We start from the raw sequence: 26,331 nt of genomic DNA, 5'->3' as shown, positions 1-26,331 counted from the left end.
GTCAAACTTAGGCGCACGCTGCGCATACCCAGACTTTCCACTGCTCTGAATCTGCAGATCTCTTCTTCCTCTTCTTCCTCGGACTGTATCACTCTCATCGTTTCTCCCTCCATCCCCCCTCTGCTCTTCTGATACAGGTGAGCTGTACGACCTTGATGCCACAGCGCTCCAGCTCAAGGTCATCCATTACGTAAGCACGCTCACTCAGATCTATTTGCATTAGAGTACAACGAGTATACGTCATTAAACGTTATTAATCTCTGGCATCCTACAAACAATCAGTTACAAATAACAGCACAATTAAAGGCAAGGCAAGGCAACTTTATTTATATAGCACTTTTCATACACAAGGCAGACTCAAAGGGCTTCACATATAAACATTGTCATACAATAAAATAAAATAATAGATATGTAAAAGAAAACATATGCAAAGAAATTAGTAAAATAGATCAGCATTTTAGAAAGTGCAATGTATATAAGATCAGGTCAACAGTCTCTCTGGTACCCACGTCGGGACTCCAACCCGACCAAAAGGAACTTGGTCCTTTCTCTGGGACTCCAACCCGGATTCTAGTCAATTTCTATTCTAGGACTCTAAGCCAGATTCTAGGACTCTAACCCAGACACACGTCGGGACTATAACCACGAACCAAAGGCCTTATTCTGGGACTCCAACCCAGACAGACGTCGGGACCCTAACTAAGACAGAACTTGGTCCTTTCTCTGGGACTCCAACCCGACCTAAAGGAACTTGGTCCTTTCTCTGGGACTCCAACCCGACCTAAAGGAACTTGGTCCTTTCTCTGGGACTCCAACCCGACCTAAAGGAACTTGGTCCATTCTCTGGGACTCCAACCCAGATTCTAGGACTCTAACCCAGACAGAACTCCTTTGTCTGAGGCAGTTTGAGGCAGACACAACAGAACTATCCTTTCTCTCTGGTATCAGATCATGTATCTTTCTGGTAAAAATAGAAAATAAAGGGAAAGTTAAAAAGGAATTTTAGTAATAAAATTGAAAATAAAGGCAAAGTTAAAAAAGCTTTTTAGAAAGTGCAATGTATTTAAGATTTAGCACAAAGTTAAAGCAAACATAATAGTCTTCAGTCTTGTTTTAAAAGTGGTCAGAGTTGGGGCAAGTCTTAAATCCTCAGGGAGGTTATTCCAGCTATTTGCTGCATAGTAACTAAATCCTGCTTTCCCATGTTTCGTGTTTACTCTGGGGATAATTAACAGATTGGTCTCAGAAGATCTTAGTTGTCTAGAAGGCTTATGTAGTGGAAGCATATCAGCTAAATAAACCATGTAGGGATTTATAGTTTAGCAATATGATTTTAAAATCAATTCTCTGACCTACAGGAAGCCAATGTAATGATTTAAGAATTGGTGTAATGTGTTCAAATTTTTTGGTCTTTGTTAGAATCTAGCAGCAGCATTCTGAACAAGCTGAAGCTTCCTCAGAGTTTGTTTTGGGAGACCTGTAAGGAGACCATTGCAGGAATCAAGCTTACTAGTGATAAAGACATGTACAAGTTTTTGTAAGTCTTCGGTGGACATGAGCCCTCTAAGTCTTGCTACTTTTTTAAGGTGATAATATGCAGATTTTGTAACTGATTTGATGTGACTGTCGAAATGTAAATCTGAATCCATGATGACCCCTAGATTTCTGGCTTTGATTAAGGTTTTCAGGGACAGAGAGTGAAGGTGTTGGGTTACTTTAAGCCTTTCCGTTTTAGCACCAAATACAATTATCTCGGTTTTGTCCTCATTTAGTTGAAGGAAATTTTGGCACATCCAGTCTTTCACTTGCTCAATGCACTGGCACAGCAGATCTATGGGCCGATAGTCATTTGGTGATAGCGATACATAGATTTGCGTGTCATCAGCATAGCAATGATGGCCAATATTGTTATTTTGCATGATTTGCCCTAGTTGGAGCATGTAGATGTTGAATAAAGAGGGTCCTAAGATCAAACCTTGTGGGACTCCACATGTGACGTTGGTTGATTCTGATACAAAGTCGCCAATGGAAACAAAGAAGTTCCTATTTTGTAGGTAGGACCTGAACCAATTTAAGACTGTGCCTGAAAGCCCCACCCAGTTTTCTAACCTGTCCAAAAGTATTGTATGGTCTACAGTGTCAAATGCAGCACTGAGGTCTAGTAGCATTAATATTGTGGTTTTGCCAGAGTCTGTGTTAAGACGGATGTCGTTTACAACTTTAATAAGGACGGTCTCTGTGCTGTGCAGGGGTCGAAATCCTGATTGGAAGGTGTCATAGCAACCAGTTGATGCCAGGAAGTGATTAAGTTGCTGGAGGACAAATTTCTCAATAATTTTACTTATGAAGGGTAGATTTGATATTGGTCTGTAGTTGTTAATAATAGAGGCATCTAGGCTCCACTTTTTTAAAAGGGGTTTAATAACTGCAGTTTTCAAGGCTTTTGGAAAATTGACTGACTGCAGAGAGTTGTTAACTATCTGCAATATGTCTATTGCTAGGCAGTAAAAAACATTCTTAAAGAGGTTGGTAGGAAAAGTATCAAGGCAACAGGTGGCTGGCTTTAGTTGTGACACAGTTTCCACAAGAGTTTTAGAGTCTATAACATTAAAGCATGCCATCCCTGCCACATTACTTTTGCCTGAACAGGGTGGTAGTCCCAACATTTTTGTTTGAAGTGGAGATATTGATGGCGCGTCTGATGCCTTCAATTTTATCAGGATAAAAAGCTGCAAACTTATTGCATTTCTGCATGGAATGGAGATCAGGTGGAATTTGTGTTGGGGGGTTGGTCAGTCTGTCAACAGTTGCAAATAGGGTTTTTGCATTATTAGTATTGGTTTTAATGATATTGGAGAAAAATGTTTCTCTAGCACTTTTTAAGTCTAAATTGTAGGCACGGAGGCTCTCTTTATAGATATCATGGTGAATATGAAGTTTGTTTCATGCCAGATGTGTTCAACCTTTCTACATTCTTTTTTCTGTGCTGTTACAGAAGCAGCTTTTCTCCAGGGTGCCTTTTGCTTTCCAGAAATCGTTTTAACCTTATAAGTCGCAATGACATCTATGACTTGACTAAATTTTAAAATTAAAGTTTTCTACATTAGAATCTTCATTGATATACCGTTTTTTGACAGTATTTGATTTTGTCTGTATGTCGGGAATAAAAGATATATTAAAGAAAACACAAAAGTGGTCAGACAAGGAAGGATCAGTCACAGAGAGATCAGAAACATTGAGGCCCTTTGTGATAACCAGGTCTAGAGTGTGCCCCTTAAAATGAGTAGCCTCTTTCACATGTTGAGTTAAAAAGTTATTTTGCACATTTGTCATTCAAATCATCAGTATGAAAATTGTAGTCACCAGTTATAACTAGACAGTCAAAGTCTGTGGAGATGCTAGACAATAATTTTGTGAAGTCATCGAAAAAATGTAATAGCATGTGGGTGGCCTGTAAATAATTAATAGGAGAACTCTGGGGGAGCATTTCAATACAGCACAAGGGTATTTGAATGATGGAAAATCACCAAATAACATCTGTTTCCCCTGAAATACATTTTTAAATATAACCCCACCTCTTTTTCCAGATCTACATGCATCAAAAAAGTTATAGTTGGGAGGAGCTGTCTCTATCAGAACGGTTGCACTGTTATTTTGTTCCAGCCATGTTCCAGTTAAAAACATAAAATCCAGTTTAGAAGTGGTAGTAAAATCATTAACTAAAAATGATTTGCTATTAAGAGACCTAACATTAAGTAGACCCATCCTGATGGTGTTGTTGATAGGCTTTAAGGTTGTTTTTGGTTTGAGATTTGTGAGGTTAGCAGTGTGTCTAAGTTTCCCTTTCTTTACCTCCTTAGTGGTTACAGCAGGACTGCAAAAGTTGCCATGTTTTGATGTAGGCAACCTTGGGTTCTGCAGATTATGCGAAACTTCCTTTATACTGTGTCTATGGCTGAACCCTTTTTTGTCTCAGGACTACTATCAGTACGGGGGGGGCCTTGGGCTCCCTCCGCTTGGGTGTTATCAGCCTGTGGCCATGACATGGCAATGCTATCATTGCCACAGAGGCAAGTTTGATGCCAACACATTCCAGTTTCTTAAATTCAGCTGGAAAATCGCATAGGGAGGAGACAGTGGAGCTGGAGTTGTTGTTGTGGCTATGGGAGAGATGAGGCTGGAGGACATCATCGATGGGGGAGTGCAGAGGAGGGGGGTGGCCGTTCCTCGCCAAGCCAGCATCAACGTTGGGGGAAGGCTCGGTGTCCATGGCGTCGGGCCATGTCCATGGTTGGACACCGGAAGGCTCGGTGTCCATGGTTGAGTCTCCTATAATCAGAGTGTCTGGTTCATCTGCTTTCTGTGAGATGTGCCCTTGTTGGCTTGAATCGAGCGATGGAGGTCGACGGAAACAAACTATATATTGTTAAGTATTATGATCATGAAATAAAATAAAATAAAGCAGATCTGAACAATGAATTAAGTAGTTTTTTCCAATGCCTAGAGGAGCTTCGGGAAACATGACCTCTCTCTCTGCTGCCTCTTATTATTTTTTTTATTTATTTATTTTTTAAAGGTACAAGATGCAAATGAAAGCTACAACAAAGGAAGGAAAAGGAATAAAATAAATAGCATCTTTCTATCCATCGCACTGTGCTAGCCAGCGTACACACGCTTCTTCTTCCTCCGGGCCTTGAGCTCGCATTCATCTGCCACCCTGCAAAGCTTGCTGTTCATTGATCCCCCCAAGCGATACCAATCCCCCTCCCTCTCTTACCATAACCACACACAGGGAGACAAAGAGGGAGGGAGACAAACAGAGATAGCAGGAGCCGAGATGAGGGTGGAGGCGCAAGGACAGGGCAAGGCCCATTAGCAATAGACGGTGTGAGAGAAGCAGCCACTTGATGAGGAAGAAGTGGGACAGGGCCGGCCAACGATAACATCAATCATGTTCTCTGCAACATATATGTACTGCTGGATATATACTGTATATATATATATATATATATATATATATATATATATATATATATACATGTTAACCCTTCGATGGAGAGACTGTGAGAATACAGGAGAATGGAAAGGGGAAACTCTTTGCTGGATGCTTTGAGGCAGGTAGTGGCAGAAGAGGTTTTGTCATGGAAAGCATGGCCTTGTTGGAGCAATATGATTGTGTGAAGACATCATCAGGCCATTTGAGACTCTCATGGCACTCTTCTTAACCCCACAACACCACCCCAACCCTCTCGGCTGTGGCCGAGCAATAAATACATTAAAAAAAAGAAACAAATATAGATAATCTGCGTTGAACATGTATTAAAGTACCACGCCATTTTAAGCCGAAGATGATCCCTCTGTAACAGTCGTGAACGGTACCGGTACAAATACCTGAACAACACACACACGCACACACTCAATGTCTTGTTGCAGGACATTGCCTCTGATTCACCATACCTGCAGCCTTTCCATCAAAACCCGTGCAGCCGGCCACAAGCCACCACCACCAATGACTGCTTATAGAAATAAAACAACAAGAACAATTCAATTAAAATCGAATGATGCTCCCACTGATCCGCGCGGCATATCGTTAATCTTTTTACTTCTCAAGTATGCTGGGCTGCCTGTGAGTGTTGGACGGAAGGGCGGAGATGAGAGGAAGGGGACGATGCTGGGGCTTGCTTCTGAACAGGCCATGCTTGGTGGGGAACTAAGTGCTCACGATGGTTGTTAGGCGGATTAACAGTGTTGTGGGAAAAGGGGTTAGAAGGGTTTTATCCTCCCTTTTGTGTGCGTGCAAGGATTGTGCCGACACGTTTTATGTGTGCGCACACTTGCCATCTGTGCCTTCTGTGTTTATTGCTGTGAAATGGTGTTGTGTGTGTAGCGTGCATGTTTTTTTTTTGCAATTGTAAGTGTGTAGTACGTGTGTGTGTGTGTGTGTGTTTGTCTATGACGTACGTAGTACTTTGTGTGTGTGTGTGCGTGTGTGTGTGTGTGTGTGTGCATGTGCAGATGCATCATACGTCGGTCTGTTGCCTATGACGTATGCTGGTATGTCTGACATTGCTGTTTGTGTGTGTGTCTGTGTGTGTGTGTGTGTGTGTGTGTGTGTCTGTGTGACTGTGTGCACTAGTATATCTAGTGTGGATGTAATTATGATGGCCATGCAGCTCTGTGTGGGCCTCTGAATGCATACGGCCATGAATTTAAATGAAACATTTACTGTCACACAAAACACCGGGACATTGGCTGCATCACTGCAGGTCCTGCAGAGCACGGATGGGAGCAGCAGGGATGCTGACAGAGGCACAGAATTGCTCTAACATTACAACATTTAAAATAGCCGTTGAGAACAACGGTCGTCTTCTCAATGATAGTCATTGAAAAGACGAATCAATCCCAGAATTGGATAGAAACATACTTCTATTTGTTGATTTGTTTCTTTCAATATGGCTGCTAATTGAATGTACATTTTAATTAAAGGCATTACTTGCATGATGTACAGCTCTGATAGTTATTTACATTAATGATTGCTACGTCAGTAGTATGCTAAATGGATACGCTCTGTTGCCTTCAAATTGCATTTTACAAACTGCATCCTCTTGGGGTTCCATTTTGTAAAGTGGAAGCATTGATCAATGTGTGTGTGTGTTTGTGTGTGTTTGTGTGTGCGTGTGTGTTTCTGTGTGTGCTTTCTCCCTCCACAGTTGCAGCAGCAGACTCAGTCACAGTGCTGCTGTCTCCTACTGGTATCCGAAGACAACCACCAACTCTTCTGCCAGGTCTCTCTCTCGCACTCTCATACACACACACATGCACCCACACAGGCTTGCAAACACCCACACACACACACACACACACACACACCCGCACGCACACATGCACGCACACACACACTAATAGCATGTGATTTATTCAATGCTCGACCTCTGACCTGTCCCATTGTGCCTCCTAGGTTGTTGGAGACAAAGTTCTGGAGGAGGAAATCAGTTTCCCGGTACGTCATGCCAAAACACTCACACTACACAATACAATTGCGGGGCCATTAAGCATCATCGTTTTTTTTCCCTTTACAAAAAAATAAACGTTAATGAGATGAACAAAATGGCAGAATAAAACAAGAGTATTTAATTTTAGATCTCTCTTTCCAGCATAATTTTTGGGGACGGGCATCATCTTCCAGAACCTGCATTTTAAAAGGTTCTCGGTTCATTAAACGCAACGCGCTGACATTTGGCTGGTGTTTGTTACGACGTTCCCTGCTGGCTGCTGTATCCCCCCCCCCCCCCCCCCCCACACCCCCACAGCTGCCTTAGTGCTCGCCAGCCACCGGGATTTATTGTTCAGCCATTGATTACTTCACTTGCTAATTTATTTGTGGATTCAGCCTCCTTTTGTCTGTACCAGGTTGCTTGTCTGAAATGTGCTCTATTCGGTACCTCATCCAAATGGTCTGCATTCAAGCCCTTAAGTCAATCATCTGAATGGCTATTATGGGACAGTCCAGTTACTTTTTTATCATACGAAGGCTACCCAATAACCATTTGCAGTGCCTTGCTTATTCCTTAATGGGAAGGTGGATGAAAATTCAGGGACAAAAAGGTTTGCATTATGAGAAATTACTCATAGTAATAAATACAGGTTAGAAATAGATATCCAATTAAGTCCATTTTTTGCTAATTGAGAGTAGTGAATGTAAGGCTGTTTGGTTACAAATACTGCAATATCACAGCTGCATAATATATATCTAATATCATATTAATAATTTTCTTTCCTTGTAATTTATCCTAATTCTTTATTCTTTATTCTCCCTATTCCCTCTTTCTCTTTTTTCCCAATGTATTCCAACTCCATTCCTCTCCATTTTGCTTTTTTCCTCCCCTTCCTGCCCTCTGTTTTCCCTCCCTCGCATCCATCTCTCTGATCCATCAATCATTCTTCCTGGGTTGCCTGGCTATCTTGCTCAGCTCATGTTTGGCCGTTTTGGTCAAGTTGTCGAAAAGAAGAAGTCCATCACGCTTCAGGACATCAGTGCGGTAAGGGATCCATCCGTCTGGCTGTCCGTCTGTCTGTCTCTCTATCTGTCCGTATGTCTGTGTGTCAGCATGTATGTCTTACCATCTATTCTTACATCCCTCTGCCCGGCTGTCCATCCGTGCACCTGTCAGCCTTTCAATGGTCTAATCATCTCTCTCTCTCTCTCTCTCTCTCTCTCTCTCTCTCTCTCTCTCTCTCTCTCTCTCTCTCTCTCTCTCTCTCTCTCTCTGCGTCACAACCACCTCCCCATCTTCCTTTCCCTCCACCACCTTTCCAACCCCCTCCACCACCAACTCAAACTTTTCCTCCACCTTCCCCATTGTCTCCACCTCCACCCCAAACCCCTCCATCGCCTCCAATTCCACCACCACCACCCCCAACTCCACCCCCAACACCTCCATCACCTCCAACTCCTCTTCCACCTTCCCCATCACCTCCACCTCCATCTCCACACCCACCACCTTCCCCATCAACTCCACCACCTCCACCTTATCCACCTCCTCCTCCCTCTCCTCCACCACCCCCACCACCTCCACCCCCACCACCTCCACCTCCTCCACCTCCACCTCCTCCTCCCTCTCCTCCACCTCCCCCACCACCTCCACCTCCACCTCCTCCTCCCTCTCCTCCACCACCCCCACCACCTCCACCCCCACCACCTCCACCCCCTCCACCTCCCTCTCCTCCACCCTCTCCTCCACCTCCACTTCCTCCTCCCTGTCCACCTCCACCCCCACCACCTCCCTCTCCTCCACCCCCTCCACCTCCCTCTCCTCCACCCTCTCCCCTCTGCCCTGCAGGAGGAGCGCCGGCAGCTCTCCAGCATGCTGGGCTGTGAGATCTCCTCCCTGCTGTGCGTCCCCGTCGCCAGTAGGGCCACCGACCAGGTGGTGGCGCTGGCGTGCGCCTTCAACAAGGAGGGTGGACTGAGGTGCTTATAACCGCCACAGGCTTATATGTATGCTGTGTGTGTGTGTGTGTGTGTGTGTGTGTGTGTGTGTGTGTGTGTGTGTGTGTGTGTGTGTGTGTGTGTGTGTGTGTGCATGTGGTTGTGTGTGTGTGGGAGGGGGGGGGATTTGTGTGTGTGTGTGTGTGTGTGTGTGTGTGTGTGTGTGTGGGAGGGGGGGGATTTGTGTGTTTGTGTGTGTGTGTGTGTGTGTGTGTGTGTGTGTGTGTGTGTGTGTGTGTGTGTGTGTGTGTGTGTGTGTGTGTGTGCATGTGTGTGTGTCTATAATGTGACACAGCGCTATTGAATTCATGGAAGCATTACAAGAGGCATTCTTAGCTTTTATGACGCCCTAAAGTGAGCCTGAAGTGCCACATTTGTGTCAGGGGAGAGTCATGTTCACCGCACGCATCGGCAAACGCCGTGGGTGATAAGAAAGCACCACCTGGGAATGGAAAAGCGATACTTTATTTCTGATAAGCTGTCATTTGGGAACAACAATATGTCATTGAATGGAAGTCTATGTTCAGCCTGGTTGCCTGTCCCCCAACGTCTCCGTCATCACAGATGTATTTAGGTTTGTTATTGGTGCTGTTATTATTATTAACTTTGAAAGGCAGTGGAGTCTGATTATGCTTGTCAAGCCACGCTTGCTGCTGTGGAGAAGGATGATCAATGTGCTGATTAAAGATAATGTCTATAATAATTATCCCATCCATTATCACGGTCGTTAGGTGTTGTTTTTCGATGTGCGTTAATGTCAGTATGGCTGTAAGCACTACAAGCCAGCAAGGGAAGGAGACAGACTCTGGGAAGGGCTAAGAATCCAACCACGGCCCACAACGTCTCACTATATGGCGGCATAACTTTATACCACTGCAGTGGTCCAAGTGATTCCGAAATGATTTTGAAGCAGAAACGCAGTTTCCCCCGGCCATCCGTATGAGATTGTGTGTGTGTGTATGGGGTAGTATGTGTGCATGTATTTGTGTGTTGTATTTGTGAGTGTGTTTATGTGTGTTCATTCTGCCAGCAGCACACTTACTATCACATAAATGCAGGCGTTAACATGAAACCACTCCAGGTGTAAATAAAGAGATAGTGCATTTTTTAATTAGACGGGAAGAGAAGAGCCATAGTTTTTGTGGCTGCCATAGTTTACACATGTCGTGTTGGCAGGGGTTAACATTTGACCGCTGTGGTTTAATCGCTTGAGACTTACAGTCCATTTCCATGTTTCTACTGTCTCTCTCTCTCTCTCGCTCGCTCTCTCCCTCCTTCTCTCTCTCCCTCCTTCTCTCTCTCTCTGTCTTTCTCTTGCATGCTCTCTCTGTCCCTATCTATCTATCTATCTATCTATCTATCTATCTATCTATCTATCTATCTATCTATCTATCTATCTATCTATCTATCTATCTATCTATCTATTCTCTCTGTGTTCTTGTCACACACCATATGCTTCCGCTAGCATTAGAGATTAGTGCCGTTCAGCTCCTGTCTCCAAATCATCTAACTGCACACACCCACACATACGCAATCACACACCCACACACACGCACGTACACACACACACACACACACATACACAAAGAGACACACACACACACACACATGCAAGCACACTCACACATACACACAAGCACACACCCACCCACACACACACACACACACACACACACACACACACACACACACACACACACACACACACACACACACACACACATTTGCACACACACACACCTCATGTGCATGCATTCAGGAATTCTTACATTCTTTATACACACACACTTACTCACCCTCACACACACACACACCCCTCGTTTGCACTCTCATTCTTTCTCCGACAGATGTCAAAGAAAGGATTATATCCTTGAATTCTCCTCTTGTGAGCCCCGTCGATGACCGCGCGGGCACCTCATTACCATAGTAACAGCCGCCAGATTACTAAAGCAAATGTGATAAATGTGTCCACAGCTCCAATAGCGCTCATGCACACCTCAGTGGAAGCATGCGTACCTAAGATATGCGGCCGTATGCGGTGCCTATCCCCGAATGACATACGCAGCAAATACTTTCAAGGGTGTGGTGAAACTTTACTGCATCCAAAAGGACCAAAGTGTGCTTGCTCAGGTTCTGTTTGTTTTTTGTACCTCCAGATTAATTTTTGATTCATTTAATTAATATTCATAACTTTATAAATAGTTATGGATTTGGATCGATTTTCTTTCAGATGTCACAGAGATCACAAACATATTTTAAGCCTGATTTACACAAAGCAATTGTATTGGGGTTATTAAATATTGAATGTGCAGTAGGCGGTAGCTGAGGGAGAACGATTAACTCAGATTATGTTCAGAATGTGAAGATCGGTTGGAAAGCCAAATTGTTTTGGTTGATTTTTTTCTTTTATTTATTTTTTGTGTATGCCATTTTCAAAGAAACCATTGGTTGTGGTGCACGACTGTAGAAAATAATTGCTGGATTGATATGTCTACAATTCTCTCTGAAAAAAAAGATATAACAGCCGCAATTGCTGCTAGCAAATGAAAAACAAATTTTGTTTTAACAATATAAAAACGATTTTTTTAAATGGCAATTATCCCATCATTTGACTTCTGTCATCATGGCTTTGACAAACAGCATATTTCGAATGCGCAGCACCAGATAGATGTACCACTGCCCCCCTGAGGCTCATTAGGCTAACTGCAATCAGCTAACCCAAGTCATCATTCTACATTAGTCTGATCCTTTCATCAGCTTATTCTCTGGAATATTTTGTCTAGGCCGTTAGCCGTTTGGAATGCTTTTATTTTACACCATTGAGCTCTCATTGCACATTTTCATTGCACATTTTCTAAATTAATCATTGTGACATTAATTGGCATGAGCTGAAAATATGTATCGTTTTTGATATATCAAAGATTCACCAAATGAGCAATAGGGGATATTTCGTACAATAGACATTTGATATATTCTTAAGCATGAGTTTCATGGCATGTCTCCATGGTAACCAGCATGTTTAGCTGTAGGGACACAGTAGGGTGGCGTCAGGATGTCCTTCCAGACCGAAGGTTTTTCAAACTGAGTTGGATGCTAAAGCGCTGCTGCTTTGTATTCACTATTTGGTGATCTGTAATCTGTATCCGTACTAGTGGCGTACTTTGAATTAAGATTCATGATCCATGATCATCACGTGTGCATCCCGTGTGCATCACATCTGCATATTTAATATAAAACATTTTCCACAATCTGAGGAAGAATTTGGAGCGATCACTGATCAAAAAATGCTTTGTGATGCTTGACTATTACATATTTTGGTGTGTCCTAGCAACAGTTTTTGCAATGCTACCTCAAGGTCACCTTCTGCTGCCTGAATCTATCATAATATGTCTATTCACATGCTTGCTTTTGCGTGGGTGTGTGTGTATGTGGTGTGTGTGCATGTGTGTGCATGTGTGTGTGTGTGTGTGTGTGCGTGTGTGTGTGTGTGTGTGTGTGTGCAGACACACAGAGGCAGACGAGCACGCCATTCAACACTGTTTCTGCTATACTTCAACTGTCCTTACCTCAACCCTGGCTTTCCAGAAGGAGCAGAAACTCAAAGTGGAGTGCCAGGTGAGATGAGCAAACACACACACACACACACACATACACACACGCACACACACACACACTCACGTGCGCGCACACACATACACCAGAAGAGAGAGAAGCAAAAAGAGTTTTAGAGAGAGAAAGAGAGGGAAAGTGAGGAGGGAGGTGTGGATTGAGTGCTTTCGGGGCCTAGAGGCAGAGTTGTAGATAGACAGGGAATACAAGCAGTGAGATAAGGTTATACACACACACACAAACACACACACACACACACACCCACACACACACACACACACACACAAGCACACACACTATAATATATATATATATAAACACACCCGAGGCTGTCTACAAGGAGCTGCTCAAATCCAATTGTTGATATTTGATTTTCTGCACAGGCTCTGTTACAAGTGGCCAAGAACCTCTTCACACACTTGGGTGAGTCCTGTCCGTGTGTGTATGCCTCCTCCGGTCTGCTTGCCCGTCTCTATCACGCTGCAGGTGTACAGTACATTGACTAGTTGGGGAACTGGTGTTAAAGACAGAGCATGAACATCCATTTGTCTGCCCGTCAGTCTATTGTCCAAGATACTCAATACAGAGTATCTCACACACCTGTTGCTTCTAAACGTCTATTTCTATATACAATAACAAGAACAGAATTCCATATATAATGATCATAATAATAATCATGAGCATTATCACAATAATCATAATAGTGGTCATGGCAATTATACTTAGAATACACATTTTTGTTTTTTGTTATTATTGTCTTTATAAGTATAATCATCATGATATATACGATCATTACTTTGTATTTAAAGAGAAAGAACATTATAAAACTACTATTATGTTACTTCCATTTTTCTTTGTGTTGGTGTTTACTGCTTTTGAAACGTGATAAAATCCCTTCCCTTGTAGCGATCCTGCTGTAGTTGTTGATCCAAGGAATAATGTAGTAATACTCTTTGCAAGTTTTTTTTCTATAGCGATGCGCAGAGGGCTCTTGGCTCTGGAGGAAACAGACCTTGTAGACCGCAGATTACAACGGATCATGTAGGATCATAATAATGACACGTGACTTCCACTGTCCCCGTAACCTGTTCTCACCCCGCTTTGCCACCCTGATCTTCCTTACCTTGTTTCTCTCTCTATCTCCCTCTCTCCCTCCCTCTCCCACTTAACCACCTTATCCCTTGGGTCTTTACGTGTTTTATCTCTCTCTGTCTCTCTCTCTCTGTGTCTGTCTCTCTCTCCCTCCCTTCTCTCTCTCTGTCTCTCTCTCTCTCTGCCTGTCTCTCTCTTCCTCCCTTCTCTCTCTCTGTCTCTCTCTCTGTCTGTCTCTCTCTCTCTCTCTCTCTCTCTGTCTGTGTCTCCCTCCCTCTCTCTCTCTCTCTCTCTCTCTCTCTCTCTCTCTCTCTCTCTCGCTCTCTCTTTGTTTCCTCTCTTTCTCTCCCAGACGACGTGTCTGTGCTGCTGCAGGAAATTATAGTGGAGGCCCGAAACCTCAGTGACGCAGAGATGTAAGCTCTCTGATTGATTCTTAACATGTGTGTGTGTTTGGTGTGTGTGTGTGTTTACTTATATGTGTGTGTGTGTGTGTGTGTGTGTGTGTGTGTGTGTGTGTGTGTGTGTGTGTGTGTGTGTGTCAGTGTGTCAGTGTGTCAGTGTGTATGCATGCATTTATGATTGATAGTGAGCGCAAATGTATCTCACATTATATCTCTCCCCCTTAATTTGCATTGTCCTTTACATGAGTCTGTCATTCTAAATCATTTATTCAAGATTTCCTTTCCAAGGAGTGTTGAAGTGAACTGCAATGAAGTCCCATTAAATGACTAGCAGTTTGCAAACTGCTTACCTCCTAGTCACGATCCAAGTGTAAGCACCACCCTAGGGCAAACAAAGTTTTCCGCTCTGACCTCAGCTTGCCATAACTCCAAAACCCTCGATAAGCCGTTTGTCAGGACATGTATTAATTAAAAAATAACACAGCAAACGACTTTCCATAAACACAATTACTAATGAACCATAAAACTCTAACAAAACAAACACATACGACCTTAAAGGTCGTAACAGAAAGACGTCCATGTTATTACTCTCAGCACCCCTCCGAGGTGTCTCCTGTCTCCTCATGCCGTGCTCTGTCCTTCCTGTCCCCTCCCTAGCTGCTCTGTGTTCCTGCTGGACCGCGTCAGCCATGAGCTGGTGGCAAAGGTGTTTGACGGGGGGGTGGTCAGCGATGAGGAGGTAACACACACACACACACTGCCATGCGTGTTAAACACATTTTTTTAGTTTAGGTTATAGTTTTTTTGTGCTTTTGTATGTGTGTCTTTCTTTGTGTGTGTGTATTTGTTTTCTTTGTATGTGTTTGTGTGTGTGTGTATGTGTGTGTGGGGGGGGGGGGGGGTTCTGTCTGTCCATCTGTTTATTTATTTGTGCCTGTTTTTGTGCCTGTCTGCATATGTATTTGCATATCTCACTCATTATCTCCATATATGGATGTGTGTCTGTGTTTGTGTGTTTTTGTTTTTTTCTTTGTGTCTGTGTGTGTGTGTCTGTCTGTCTATCTGTCTGTCTTTCTGTCTTTGTTTATTTATTTCTGGCTGTTTTTGTGCCTGGGTCTTCATATGTACGTGCATATCTCTCATTATCTCCACGTGCGTGTGTGTGTGTGTGTGTGTGTGTGTGTGTGTGTGTGCTTGCGTGCGTGCGTGCGCAGAAGGAGTTCCGGATCCCGGCGGACCAGGGCATCGCGGGCCACGTGGCGACCACCGGCCAGACCCTCAACATCAAGGACGCCTACTCCCACCCCCTGTTCTACCGCGGAGTGGACGACAGCACGGGCTTCAAGACCCGCAACATCCTCTGCTTCCCCATCAAGGATGAGAACAACGGTGAGCACGCCGCCCCATGCATCACTGAGCCCCCCCTGTCCATTGGGTGATTCGCCGCCGCCGCACCAGATTGGAAAAGCTCAATTTTGTGCCACCCAACGTGACTCACTTCCCAAGCAGCCTGAGGCAGGGGCGAGGGAGAATGAAAGCGGCGGCACATGAGTGGAATTTATTTGAATGGGTAAATAAGGCGAGTGCGTTGGAACCGTACTTTTTACGCGGGGTTCACCAAGCGCCTGATTCGTTCTGCGTTCAGAGGATGTGTGTTCTGTGCACACGCAGAAGATCATTATGTGAACGTTAAAAGCTCAAAGCCAGACTCGTTTGGTTTGCCTTTTGCGTGCGGAGCCTTCAAACTCACTTTCATCCATCACACGTATTGTCAGGGATCGTTTTTCACTGGTGAATCGTATGTTATCCCTCAATATTTGATCCCTCCCCTCCCTCTCTCTACCTCCTCCCTTTCTCCTGGGGTTCTCGCTAACCAACGCTCATGACTACACTCCATCTCTCCACCTTCATCTCTCCGCTTGCAACTGCAATTATGCTCTCCTTCAAACCTCTCCCTCCGTCTCCCTCTCTCGCTCCAACTGCCGTCTCATATCTGCCGTAGTTTTTTTCACCCCTTTTCTCTCACCTTCTTTTTCCTCTCCCTTTTCGTATGCTCCCTCTCGCTCCCTTGTTCTCGCTCTGTCTTTATCATTCTCCCTATTTCTCTCTCTCTCTCGCTATTTCTCTCTCTATCCCTCTCTTTCGGCATTACTCTTACTTTCCTGTGGTATCTGCTCTTCTCCATCCTCCTGATTGCACTTTCAATCTCTCCCTCCTCAGAGGTTATCGGAGTGGCTGAGCTGGTCAATAAAACCAACGGACCGTGGTTTAATCGCTTTGATGAAGATCTGGCCAATGCTTTCTCCATCTACTGTGGCATCAGCATCGCCCATGTGAGTCCATCCCCCCCCAACCCCCCCAAACCTATTCCACACACACAAACACACCAACACAACCACACACACATACAAACACACACACACACACGCACTCTGACGAGTCTACTTGCCATCATGTAGATAGATTACTATCAAAAGACACCTTCAGACTTACAGCCCAAAGCAAACCAACAATGTTTTGAACAGGTTGGTTTAACTATGGAGGCCACTCACTGTGTGATTTTACTGTATATATAAAGCTCCAATAAAAAGGGAGACAGGGTCGCCTATTATTTAGGGGCATCTGAGCCTCATAAAGACTAGCAGGACATGTGTTACACCTTTCCGGACTTACTATACCTTGGCCCATCCTACAAATACTGTTGCATCTCTTGAAGTAGCTCCAATGAAAAATGGTTGTTCAACCATCTTCAATTACAAATACAGACCATACAAATGTCAATGTTTTCAATACTTCTGGAATCAATTGCTTGGTCTAGCATTGTTTAATCTGTAGATTTTCTAATATTTCTAGTAAGGGTTTTGTCGCTGGAATTATGGAGCTGCAAAATTGAGGAGTATGCTAATGCAAATTATGTAATACAAGTGCAAGTGAATTGTATTAAAGGAAATATGTTTTTTTGATGATGATGACAATGATGAGGTTAATGGTAATGATGATGATGATGATGATGATGATGATGATAATGGTGATGATGTTGGATAAGATTCGAGAAATAGATCAAATTACCATTAACTATTTTTCCTTTTTAGACGTAAGTATTGAGTATTTTCTTTGCCTGCTTTGCTGCCAGAATCATTAGCAGCTTTGAGGTATTGATGTGGTTGTGTAATGTTCATGATGTTAATCTTGAACCAGCACTCAGACTAAGTGACCTTACTAACTGAAATCGAACCGATCCGAATAATTCCATTTATTACTTTTGTTGGCCTCTTAGCCTCTCCTGCCTGGCCTTCACCTGCGCAATAATCAAATATTGATCAATGTCAATGATTACTTTTAACCAATCCCATGCCATTAGTTTTGGTTGGTCTTCCTTGAGAGAGGTGCATGCAGGTAAATGGATTACGTAGAATTGGGTGCAGTGATGCATATAGGACTCTAAAACCAATATTAAGAGTGGAATGCAAATTAAAAATACGCATCCAGCGTGCGACATTTTCACCTTCACTTTAACTAATCCTCCCCTGGGAAATATTGCCCTGTAGCTTTGCCACAAAATAGATATATATTTATATATCAGAAGATATAATGACCACTTGGCAGGTCATTAATCATTTAAACACAAATGAATTATGAATTAGTGTTGCATGCTTGTGCATGCTGTGGAATCTTAAAATCTGTTTGCTAAAGTGAATGCAAGCTCATGCATCTATTGAGCCTGGTAACAACTATCAACCCTCATGGCAATATTGGAGTTGTTCCTCAATGTTAAACATATGTCAGGGCTGTTTTGTGCTGGGGTTAACGTGTCACTTGTGTTTGCATCTGCAGTCTCTGCTCTACAAGAAGGTCCATGAAGCTCAGTTCAGATCCCACCTGGCCAATGAGATGATGATGTACCACATGAAGGTGAGGAACACACACTCACACTTGCAGGCACACACTCTTGCATTCACGCACACTCATAAACACACACTTGGGCATGCTCACACACACCCTCGCACAAACACACACACACACACACACACACACACACACACACACACAAACTCTGCAAACACACACGCTTGCAGCCACACATTCATGGATTTACGCACACTCAAACACACACTTGGGATGCTCACACACATTCAAACACAGAAACTTTGGATCTTAGTAAACCAGCATAGCAAGCTTATCTTCTTCTTACTAATACATATATTGTTGTTATTAATATCTTATATCATATGTAATTCTATGATATGTCTTTGATAAATAATTTTGCATTCCTCCACCAGGTGTCGGAAGAGGAGGTCTCCAAGCTGCTGGTGGTTGGGATAGAACCAGTGAAAGAGATCCACTCGTGCTTCGCTGAGTTCACGTACACGCCGCGCTCCCTCCCCGACGACACCACTCCCATGGTAGGGGGTGGAGAGACACGGGTTCTTTACGACTTTGTTGTTGCTGGGGTAATCCAATTATGAGATGGTTTTGGTGCCGATGAAGCACCTTGACATTGAGGTACACATTGAGGGAGAGAAGGAGAGAGGAACACAGACAGGGAGAAAGATGGAGAGAGAGGAAAAATGGAGCCGAGGCAGATAACAAAGAAAACAGAGATAACAAAGAAACAGGGAGTGTGAGAGAGAGACAGAGAGAGAGTCAGAGAGGGAGAGGCGGGGGGTGGGATTGATATTTTTACAATGGAAAACGAGAGAGGCATTAAGATTACTAAACCGATGGAACCCAAGTGGCATTTTCAGAAAGTTTGTTTCCGAAAAAAAGAAGGGATATGGTGCAGGACGGCGATGGAGATACGGTCATAAAGATGATTAATGAAAGCAGAAGTACGTTCAGGTTGAGAGAGAGAGAGAGAGAGAGAGAGAGAGAGAGAGAGAGAGAGAGAGAGAGAGAAAGCAGGAGTGAGAGAGAGGAAGCAAGGTGAGAGTGCTGTCATTTGTGTGATTTCCCCTGTGCTGGTGTGTGTGTGTGTGTCCACAGGGTATTCTGAGCATGTTTGAGGACATGGGCTTCATCAACACCTACAAGATAGACCTGCGCACGCTCGCCAGGTACCACAATTAAAAAGCTTTGATCAAAGCGGCTGTTCTTTGGTCCAGACCCCCTGGTGGCTATAGAGTTAGGGAAAGGTTAATGAGAGGGATGGTGTTTACATCGTACAGTATCATGAATAATAAGGATAATATTACAATGATAACAGCAGGCAATAGGTCATCATATTCATCACTGCCGCCTTCATCATCTTTGATATCATCAGCCCTGTCCTAAATCTGCCTCATCCGGCTTGTTAATCCAAATCATCCCTCAGATTTTAATAAAACTGATTTATGCATGCAGGCTTTCATGTTTGTAATGACGCAAGGCGGTATCCTACCAGGGTATTGTAATGAGGCAGGTGGGGATACTCTAACATGAAGCGTGCCTCTGTGACAGGTTCTGCCTGATGGTGAAGAAAGGCTATCGGGATCCTCCCTACCACAACTGGATGCATGCCTTCTCGGTCTCACACTTCTGTTACTTGCTCTACAAGAACCTGGGCCTGGCCAACTACCTCGAGTGAGTACATCAGGGAGTGGGCTGGCTGGCCGGTGTGGTGGCTAAGGGTGGCGGGATTCCTAGTCTGAAGTTCCTGGGTTTGATTGCCAATGTCCACCACCTGCCTGTAGGCATCCTTGAGCAAGATACCCTAACCCCAAACTGCTCCTTAAAGCAACTTATCTAAATTTGTTTTGGAAAAAAGTGTCTGAATATATTAGCTGGTACTAAATAGTTCACAGGACATTTTGATTTGTCGCTTTAGCTGCACTCTACAGTAGCTTTGTAACTGCTATTGATATGAGGTGTCTGACGTGGTGTCTCCGTCCTCTCCAGGGACATAGAGATCTTTGCGCTCTTTGTCTCCTGCATGTGTCACGACCTGGACCACCGTGGCACCAACAACTCCTTCCAGGTTGCGTCGGTAAGAAGGTCGCACCGCCGTCACAACCACACGCATACAGTGAACCAGAACACACTCCTCAAGCTCCACATCATAACATGAACAAAGAGACTGACCATTAGGAAAAACTGTGGCTTGAAGCTTGACTCACACTTGCACACAAGCTCACATGCACACATGCACACATGCACACACACACACATACAAATAAGCCACTGCCTATAGCCATTCAAATTGACAGAACCCAACACAAAATTGCACCAGCCATGATTTATTTTTCCATTACAACAAATTATTCTTTTCATTATTTATTATGATTAATATATCTAGAAAATTATATTTTTCGATATCAGAAGGCAAATACAAATTGTGTGAGTGATGTTTGGCCTGATGTATGTGTGTTCCTGTTTTGGTTTCACAGCAATCCGTGCTGGCTGCTCTCTACAGCTCTGAAGGCTCTGTGATGGAGGTGGGCTGCCGGCCAATCACAAGTCTCTCACACTCTGCCTCAATAAATCACAGCCCTATAATCAGTCTGTGAACAGAGGATGAGGAAATGAGCCCACATAACGCTTTATGTAATTTCATATGATAGATACCATTATGTCACAATGTCATTAAAGCCCCATTAATATACTATTCTTGGCAGACTTGATGGTAGTTATTTTTTCTCCTAAATGATTATATCCTATTATGATTATATATTTTATTGAACGATACTATGACCTCTAGTGGTCAGCTATGTGAATTACTGCTCAAATGCCATAACCATTTGGCCTCATTTTTATTATTTACTTTTAGAATGTACTAACTTTATCAATGCACTGTTTTGTTCATGTCTTATCATGTGATTATTTCATTCAGAGGCACCACTTTGCCCAGGCTATTGCCATTCTGAACACCCACGGCTGCAACATCTTCGAAAAGTTTTCGAGGAGGGTGGGTGAAACTGTTAAACATCAAACATCTTGTTTGTGATCGCATTCCAAATTCTTTACAGCACTTCAGTCTTTGGTCACATGGTTCCTCATACATGCTGTACGGCTGTGTTGATATCAGGACTATCAGCGCATGTTGGATCTTATGAGAGACATCATTTTGGCTACTGACCTGGCTCACCACCTCCGTATCTTCAAGGACCTCCAGAGGATTGCTGATCGTACGTACCAGGGATGATGTTGTGGAATAGCTCATATTAGTTCAGTAATTGGTATCATTGTTGTTAGGATTATGTTTAGGATTAGTATTATTGTGTTATTAGTTCAGAGCAGCACTGTTACACTACGTACAACAAAATAGGTCTCACTCAATCCCATTTTTGCCGAACCAACACTCAGTAATTGTAACACAAGGCTATTTAGATGTTTGTTTCCTCTAAATTGCTCTTTTGTGTAAGTCCTCCAACATTAAACAGAAATAACCTCAAGGCTACAAAACACTTTAATTTGAGGATTGTTCATTCGGTCGTTGGAGGTTGGAATGTGGAAATAATTTTCCGGGGATTATTGTTAGCAAATATTAAGAGAAAGATGATGATGATGATCAAGCGTATCAGCCCGCCTGCCTAATGGTTGGAATAACAGTGTCTTGAATGTTATTTGATGAAGGATGTCTAGTGAAGTTACACAGCCTGTTTGGGAGTGTGAGTTTGACGCCGGGTGTGTTTCAGTTGGCTACAACAAGAACAATCGGACCCACCGCTCCCTGCTGCTGTGCCTGCTGATGACGTCATGTGACCTGTCGGACCAGACCAAGGGCTGGAAGACCACGCGCAAGATAGCGGTCAGTTGCCTGTTTCATGACTAAAGGTGTTAAATGGGCTGGAAAAGGGCCATATCTTTAGCATTAGCTTACATTATGGCAGATGTGCAGTTGCATTAAAGGGTAGGTAGACCCCCATTAAAGCAGGAGTACTTGCAGCAATGACTTATGGAAGAAATTTGGGAAGGTTTTTGAATTTTATAGGTGACATGTGGTGTTGTTTGAAGTTGCGTCTTTTGATGTTGTCTATTGAACTCTATTGTCCATCACTCTGTATGTCCCTGCAGGAGCTGATCTACAAGGAGTTCTTCTCACAAGGAGATCTGGTATGTAACAGCATCCAAACTTTCTCTCATGTTTAGGGTTAGGGTCTCTAACGTTTGTGATTATTTTTTTTATCTATAAGAATCTGCAGTAATGTGCAATTAAACTGTGTGTGTATTTTTCTCTGTGTGTTTGTGTGTTTGTGTGTGTGTGTGTGTGTGTGTGTGTGTGTGTGTGTGTGTGTGTGTGTGTGTGTGTGTGTGTGTGTGTGCGCACTTGCTTTGTGTTTCTTTGTGTGTGTAGGAAAAAGCCATGGGGAACCGACCCAGTGAGATGATGGACCGGGAGAAGGCTTACATCCCAGAGCTACAGATCAGCTTCATGGAGCACATCGCCATGCCCATCTATAAGTAAGCCCCATTGTTCTTTGAGCAACAGATTCACGCTAAATATAGGTCATAGAGTACTGCGGGCCACCACCCCCACTTGCTAAAGAGGGAAATGGGGCACAGAAATTATGGAGTAGACGTTCAGAATACGCTCTGCAAAAATGAATGTCAGAGTAGCAGGGATTTGCACTTATTAGCATTTGCTTTTGTGAAATAGGAAAGCAATGGTTGAACTGTATTATATTGTATCAAAAAAACACATCACGCATATATAGGCTATCCGATTTAGCTAACCAAAGAGCTTCGAGCATACTGCAGTTAAAGACAACTTTAAGTGCACCATGAACCAAGTGTTTCTAATCTATTCTACTAGATATTACCTCAAAACGTCCCTCAACATTTTAAAGATCCCATGGCATGAAAATTTCACTTTCTGAGGTTTTCTAACATTAATATGAGTTCCACTAGCCCACCTATGCTCCCCCAGTAGCTAGAAATTTTGTTGCGTTTAAAACGAGCACTAGGCCTTCTGCTCCGCCTTTGAAAAAACCAAGATCAGACACTTCATTTTGGAATTTTCCCCGTATGTCGTCATAAGGGGAGATGCCACCTCCCCTTTCTTTGCCTTGCCAGCCCAGAGAATTTGGCCCACCAATGAGCTACGACCGTGTGTGTGTGTGTGTGTGTGTGTGTGTGTGTGTGTGTGTGTGTGATTACACACAATGTAACGCAAGTGTTGTACACTTCTTTGTTATTTGGATAAACGTTCTGCTGTGGGTGTTATGGCGCGGCAGCGGGCAGCGGGCAGCGGGCAGCGGGCAGCCGGCAGCGGACAGCGGGCAGCGGACAGCGGGCAGCCGGCAGCGGGCAGCGGGCAGCGGGCAGCCGGCAGCGGGCAGCGGGCAGCCGGCAGCGGGCAGCCGGCAGCCGGCAGCGGGCAGCGGGCAGCGGGCAGCCGGCAGCCGGCAGCGGGCAGCCGGCAGCCGGCAGCGGGCAGCTGGCAGCGTGCGGTTCAGTCTACTCTATTGATGTGGACCAAAGACCAGAGACGTCGGAGAACCCGTTGTTGTTGGGGTTATCTCAACCATCGTTGAGCCCCGCTGCCCGCCGCCCACGGCCACGAAGCACCACCGCCCGGCAGCGGGCAGCGGGCAGCCGGCTGTGGGCAGACGGCAGCGGGCAGCGGGCGGTTCAGTCTGTACTTTAGATTGATGTGGACGTGGAAGAACCAGAGACGTCAGAGAACCCGACGCAGTCGTTTGTGATTCATAATATCGCCTGGAGGCGCACACAGCTTTTGGCCGTGATAATATATATTATATGATATTTATTATATGATATTATTTATATATAGATCCCGGACTCTAACGCAAGTGTTGTACACTTCTTTGTTATTTGGATAACCGTTCTGCTGTTGGTGTTATGGAGCATAACACGTCAGACTCTCGTCTCTGGTATTTCCACAACGAGACTCGTAGTGGGGGTAATCTCAGCCATGGTTGAGAAAAATTGGGGGAAAGGAACTTTGGCTTTGACTCCCTGAAGAACATGAACCACGACATGGAGGAGAAAGGGATTGTTGCCTGCGATTGTCTCCCGCTTGAGCCCCGTTTCCCGCTTCCCGCTGCCCGCTGCTGAGGGACCACCGCCTCTGCGGTGCCCGCCACAGGAGGCGGTGGTGCCTAAGCGCTGCCTGCTGCCGAGGTTCTGTCTACTTCAGATTGATGTGGACGTGGAAGAACTAGAGTTGTCGGAGAACCCGACACAGTCGTTTGAGATTCATAATATCGTCTGGAGGCGCACACAGCTTTTGGCCGTGATAATATATATTATATGATATAGATATCTATGTATAATATGATATTATTTAGATATAGAGCTCCAGAGCCCCTGGAGGGTTCTACAATATTTACAGAACACGGCCAAAAGCTGTGTGCGCCTCGCCATTGCGATACATCCACTGTAAACAGAGCTCATGGTACCGTTGCCGCAAGCTGCTCAGGGCCAAACCCCCACTCTCCTCCTTGACCCGCCTCTCTCCTCCTCATTTGCATTAAGGCTTGTATAGTGGTGGCTGTAATTCTTCAAATACTGTGTTAGGGGCCCATTAATATCTATATTAAAACATCCATGAAGTAGCATGCCATGGGACCTTTAAGTAAACAACTGGATTTCAGTGCATGTATTTGTTTCCCATCCCTACTCTCTCCACTCTCTCCTCTAACCTTTCACCCTGGTTCTCTCTCTCCCCTGCCCACCCTTTGCCTCCGCAGGTTGCTGTCGGAGTTCTTCCCCAGGGCCACCGAGCTGTATGAGAGGGTGGCCGCCAACAGGGAGCAGTGGACTAAAGTCTCCCACAAGTTCACCATCCGGGGTTTGCCTAGCAATAACAGCCTGGACTTCCTGGATCAGGAGTATGAGCTGCTGCAGTCCCAGGGGGCCTTCGGCAGCGACGACCAATGTATCAACGGTTGCTTGGACGAGGGGGAGGGTCAGTGATGGTGACGAGGACGGTGACTAAGATGCTGATGAGGAGGATCACGGCGCGTCTCAGTGCTCTTGCTGAGGTTTTAGGAGAGGCTGGTGACAGCTTTTTTTCCAATCAACCCCCCCGCGCGGGAGAGCAAGAGAGATCTTTCTCTTGTCCGCTGTCCTCCACCTAGATAGCTTAGCAGGGGGAGGAGGTCATGCACAGCTGACAGGGGGGTCCCTACGTGAGCGGATCAGACAGAGACAGGTTCAGTGGACTCTGGGGGACAGATGCAATGCGCTGCTTTGTCTCCAGGCCGGGATGCAGGGCGCAGGGGACATGTTGTGTCTTTTTGCTCCACCACAGCTACACTGGAGGGGGGCGGGGGGGGGGGGGGGGGGGGGGACGAGTTCATAAGGAGATGATGTGGGACGATGGGATGATTGTAAAAACACATCCGTACACGCAAGCAAGCACACACACACACACACACATTCACACTTGTAAAAAAAAAGAAAACGCACATATTGTTGAGTGGAAACACCATATGATATATATACACACAATACACACAACTTCAACACACACACGAGACAGAAAAAAACGACTACTCGATATCAAGAAGACGACACCGACATGTTCAAACTACATGAAGTGCTAAATCCATTCTGTACAATGTTTTGTAACGGCTTCTATTGAATTAAATGGTTCCAATTTGTCAACGCTCAACTCAAACCGTCTGTGTCTCACCTTACACTAAGGAAGGTATTTTGTATGTGCACCTTGTTTATTATCTTCTTCACCTAGTATTAGTTACACAATTAAGACTCGCTCCTCAATGAATGCAGTCCGGGTTTTTTATACCATTCGAAAATTATTTTTTATTCAGCATTTCAAGGAATAAATTATTCATCACCATTTTTACAGGAGAAACATATTAACAGGAACATATTTATTTAATTACTTTTATGATGTTTACAAAAGGTTATAATTTTTTTGGGGGGGTTCAGGGGACAAATTGACAATCAGTAGAGTCACTTAACCCTATTGGGTCACAGAACCACACAGACGCACACACAGACACACCTTATGTCATACATACATATATATATATATATATACAAGTAAATCAAGGCCAATTCTCAAACATTCTCTCTGTCCCCCTTCTCCCCTTCCTTGTTCCCTATTGATTTCTCTGAAAATAAGAGAAACCCAGAGAGGATGGAGACAGAGCGTCTGAAACCCTTTACAGAGATCCTTCACCATGTTTCAGTGTGCGCGTGCTAGACTAGAAACCATCGAGTGTGTGTGTAAGACGGATCTGCCTTATTGTCCATATTTGCTGCCTTTTCCAGAGCTTTTAATATATGAACATTTAAAATAAAGTCTCTTTTAGTATTTATGTTGTATAT

At 44.3% G+C, this 26,331-nt stretch overlaps 1 protein-coding gene across 2 annotated transcripts in view; it reads left to right on the top strand.

Annotated features, from left to right (window-relative positions):
- Positions 1 to 25,233, top strand: part of pde2a (phosphodiesterase 2A) — a 115,905-nt gene extending 90,672 nt beyond the window's left edge. For both annotated transcript variants that reach the window (XM_079731749.1, XM_079731750.1), the window contains exons 9-31: positions 138 to 190; positions 6,711 to 6,785; positions 6,959 to 7,000; positions 7,971 to 8,039; positions 8,841 to 8,971; positions 12,493 to 12,604; positions 12,982 to 13,021; positions 14,043 to 14,106; positions 14,752 to 14,833; positions 15,309 to 15,483; positions 16,315 to 16,427; positions 17,929 to 18,006; positions 18,375 to 18,497; positions 19,078 to 19,148; positions 19,531 to 19,653; positions 19,969 to 20,056; positions 20,457 to 20,504; positions 20,900 to 20,974; positions 21,095 to 21,194; positions 21,705 to 21,817; positions 22,084 to 22,122; positions 22,364 to 22,470; positions 24,723 to 25,233. In XM_079731749.1, coding sequence (XP_079587875.1) covers positions 138 to 190; positions 6,711 to 6,785; positions 6,959 to 7,000; positions 7,971 to 8,039; positions 8,841 to 8,971; positions 12,493 to 12,604; positions 12,982 to 13,021; positions 14,043 to 14,106; positions 14,752 to 14,833; positions 15,309 to 15,483; positions 16,315 to 16,427; positions 17,929 to 18,006; positions 18,375 to 18,497; positions 19,078 to 19,148; positions 19,531 to 19,653; positions 19,969 to 20,056; positions 20,457 to 20,504; positions 20,900 to 20,974; positions 21,095 to 21,194; positions 21,705 to 21,817; positions 22,084 to 22,122; positions 22,364 to 22,470; positions 24,723 to 24,948 — 2,147 coding nt within the window. In that variant the 3' untranslated portion in view covers positions 24,949 to 25,233. The remainder of the gene's footprint in view (positions 1 to 137; positions 191 to 6,710; positions 6,786 to 6,958; positions 7,001 to 7,970; positions 8,040 to 8,840; positions 8,972 to 12,492; positions 12,605 to 12,981; positions 13,022 to 14,042; positions 14,107 to 14,751; positions 14,834 to 15,308; positions 15,484 to 16,314; positions 16,428 to 17,928; positions 18,007 to 18,374; positions 18,498 to 19,077; positions 19,149 to 19,530; positions 19,654 to 19,968; positions 20,057 to 20,456; positions 20,505 to 20,899; positions 20,975 to 21,094; positions 21,195 to 21,704; positions 21,818 to 22,083; positions 22,123 to 22,363; positions 22,471 to 24,722) is intronic.
- Positions 25,234 to 26,331: the final 1,098 nt, after the last annotated feature.

The sequence above is a fragment of the Pollachius pollachius genome (assembly GCF_949987615.1).
Source record: "Pollachius pollachius genome assembly, chromosome: 3".
NCBI classification, from domain to species: Eukaryota; Metazoa; Chordata; class Actinopteri; order Gadiformes; family Gadidae; genus Pollachius; species Pollachius pollachius.
This window is presented reverse-complemented; position numbering and strand designations above follow the sequence as displayed.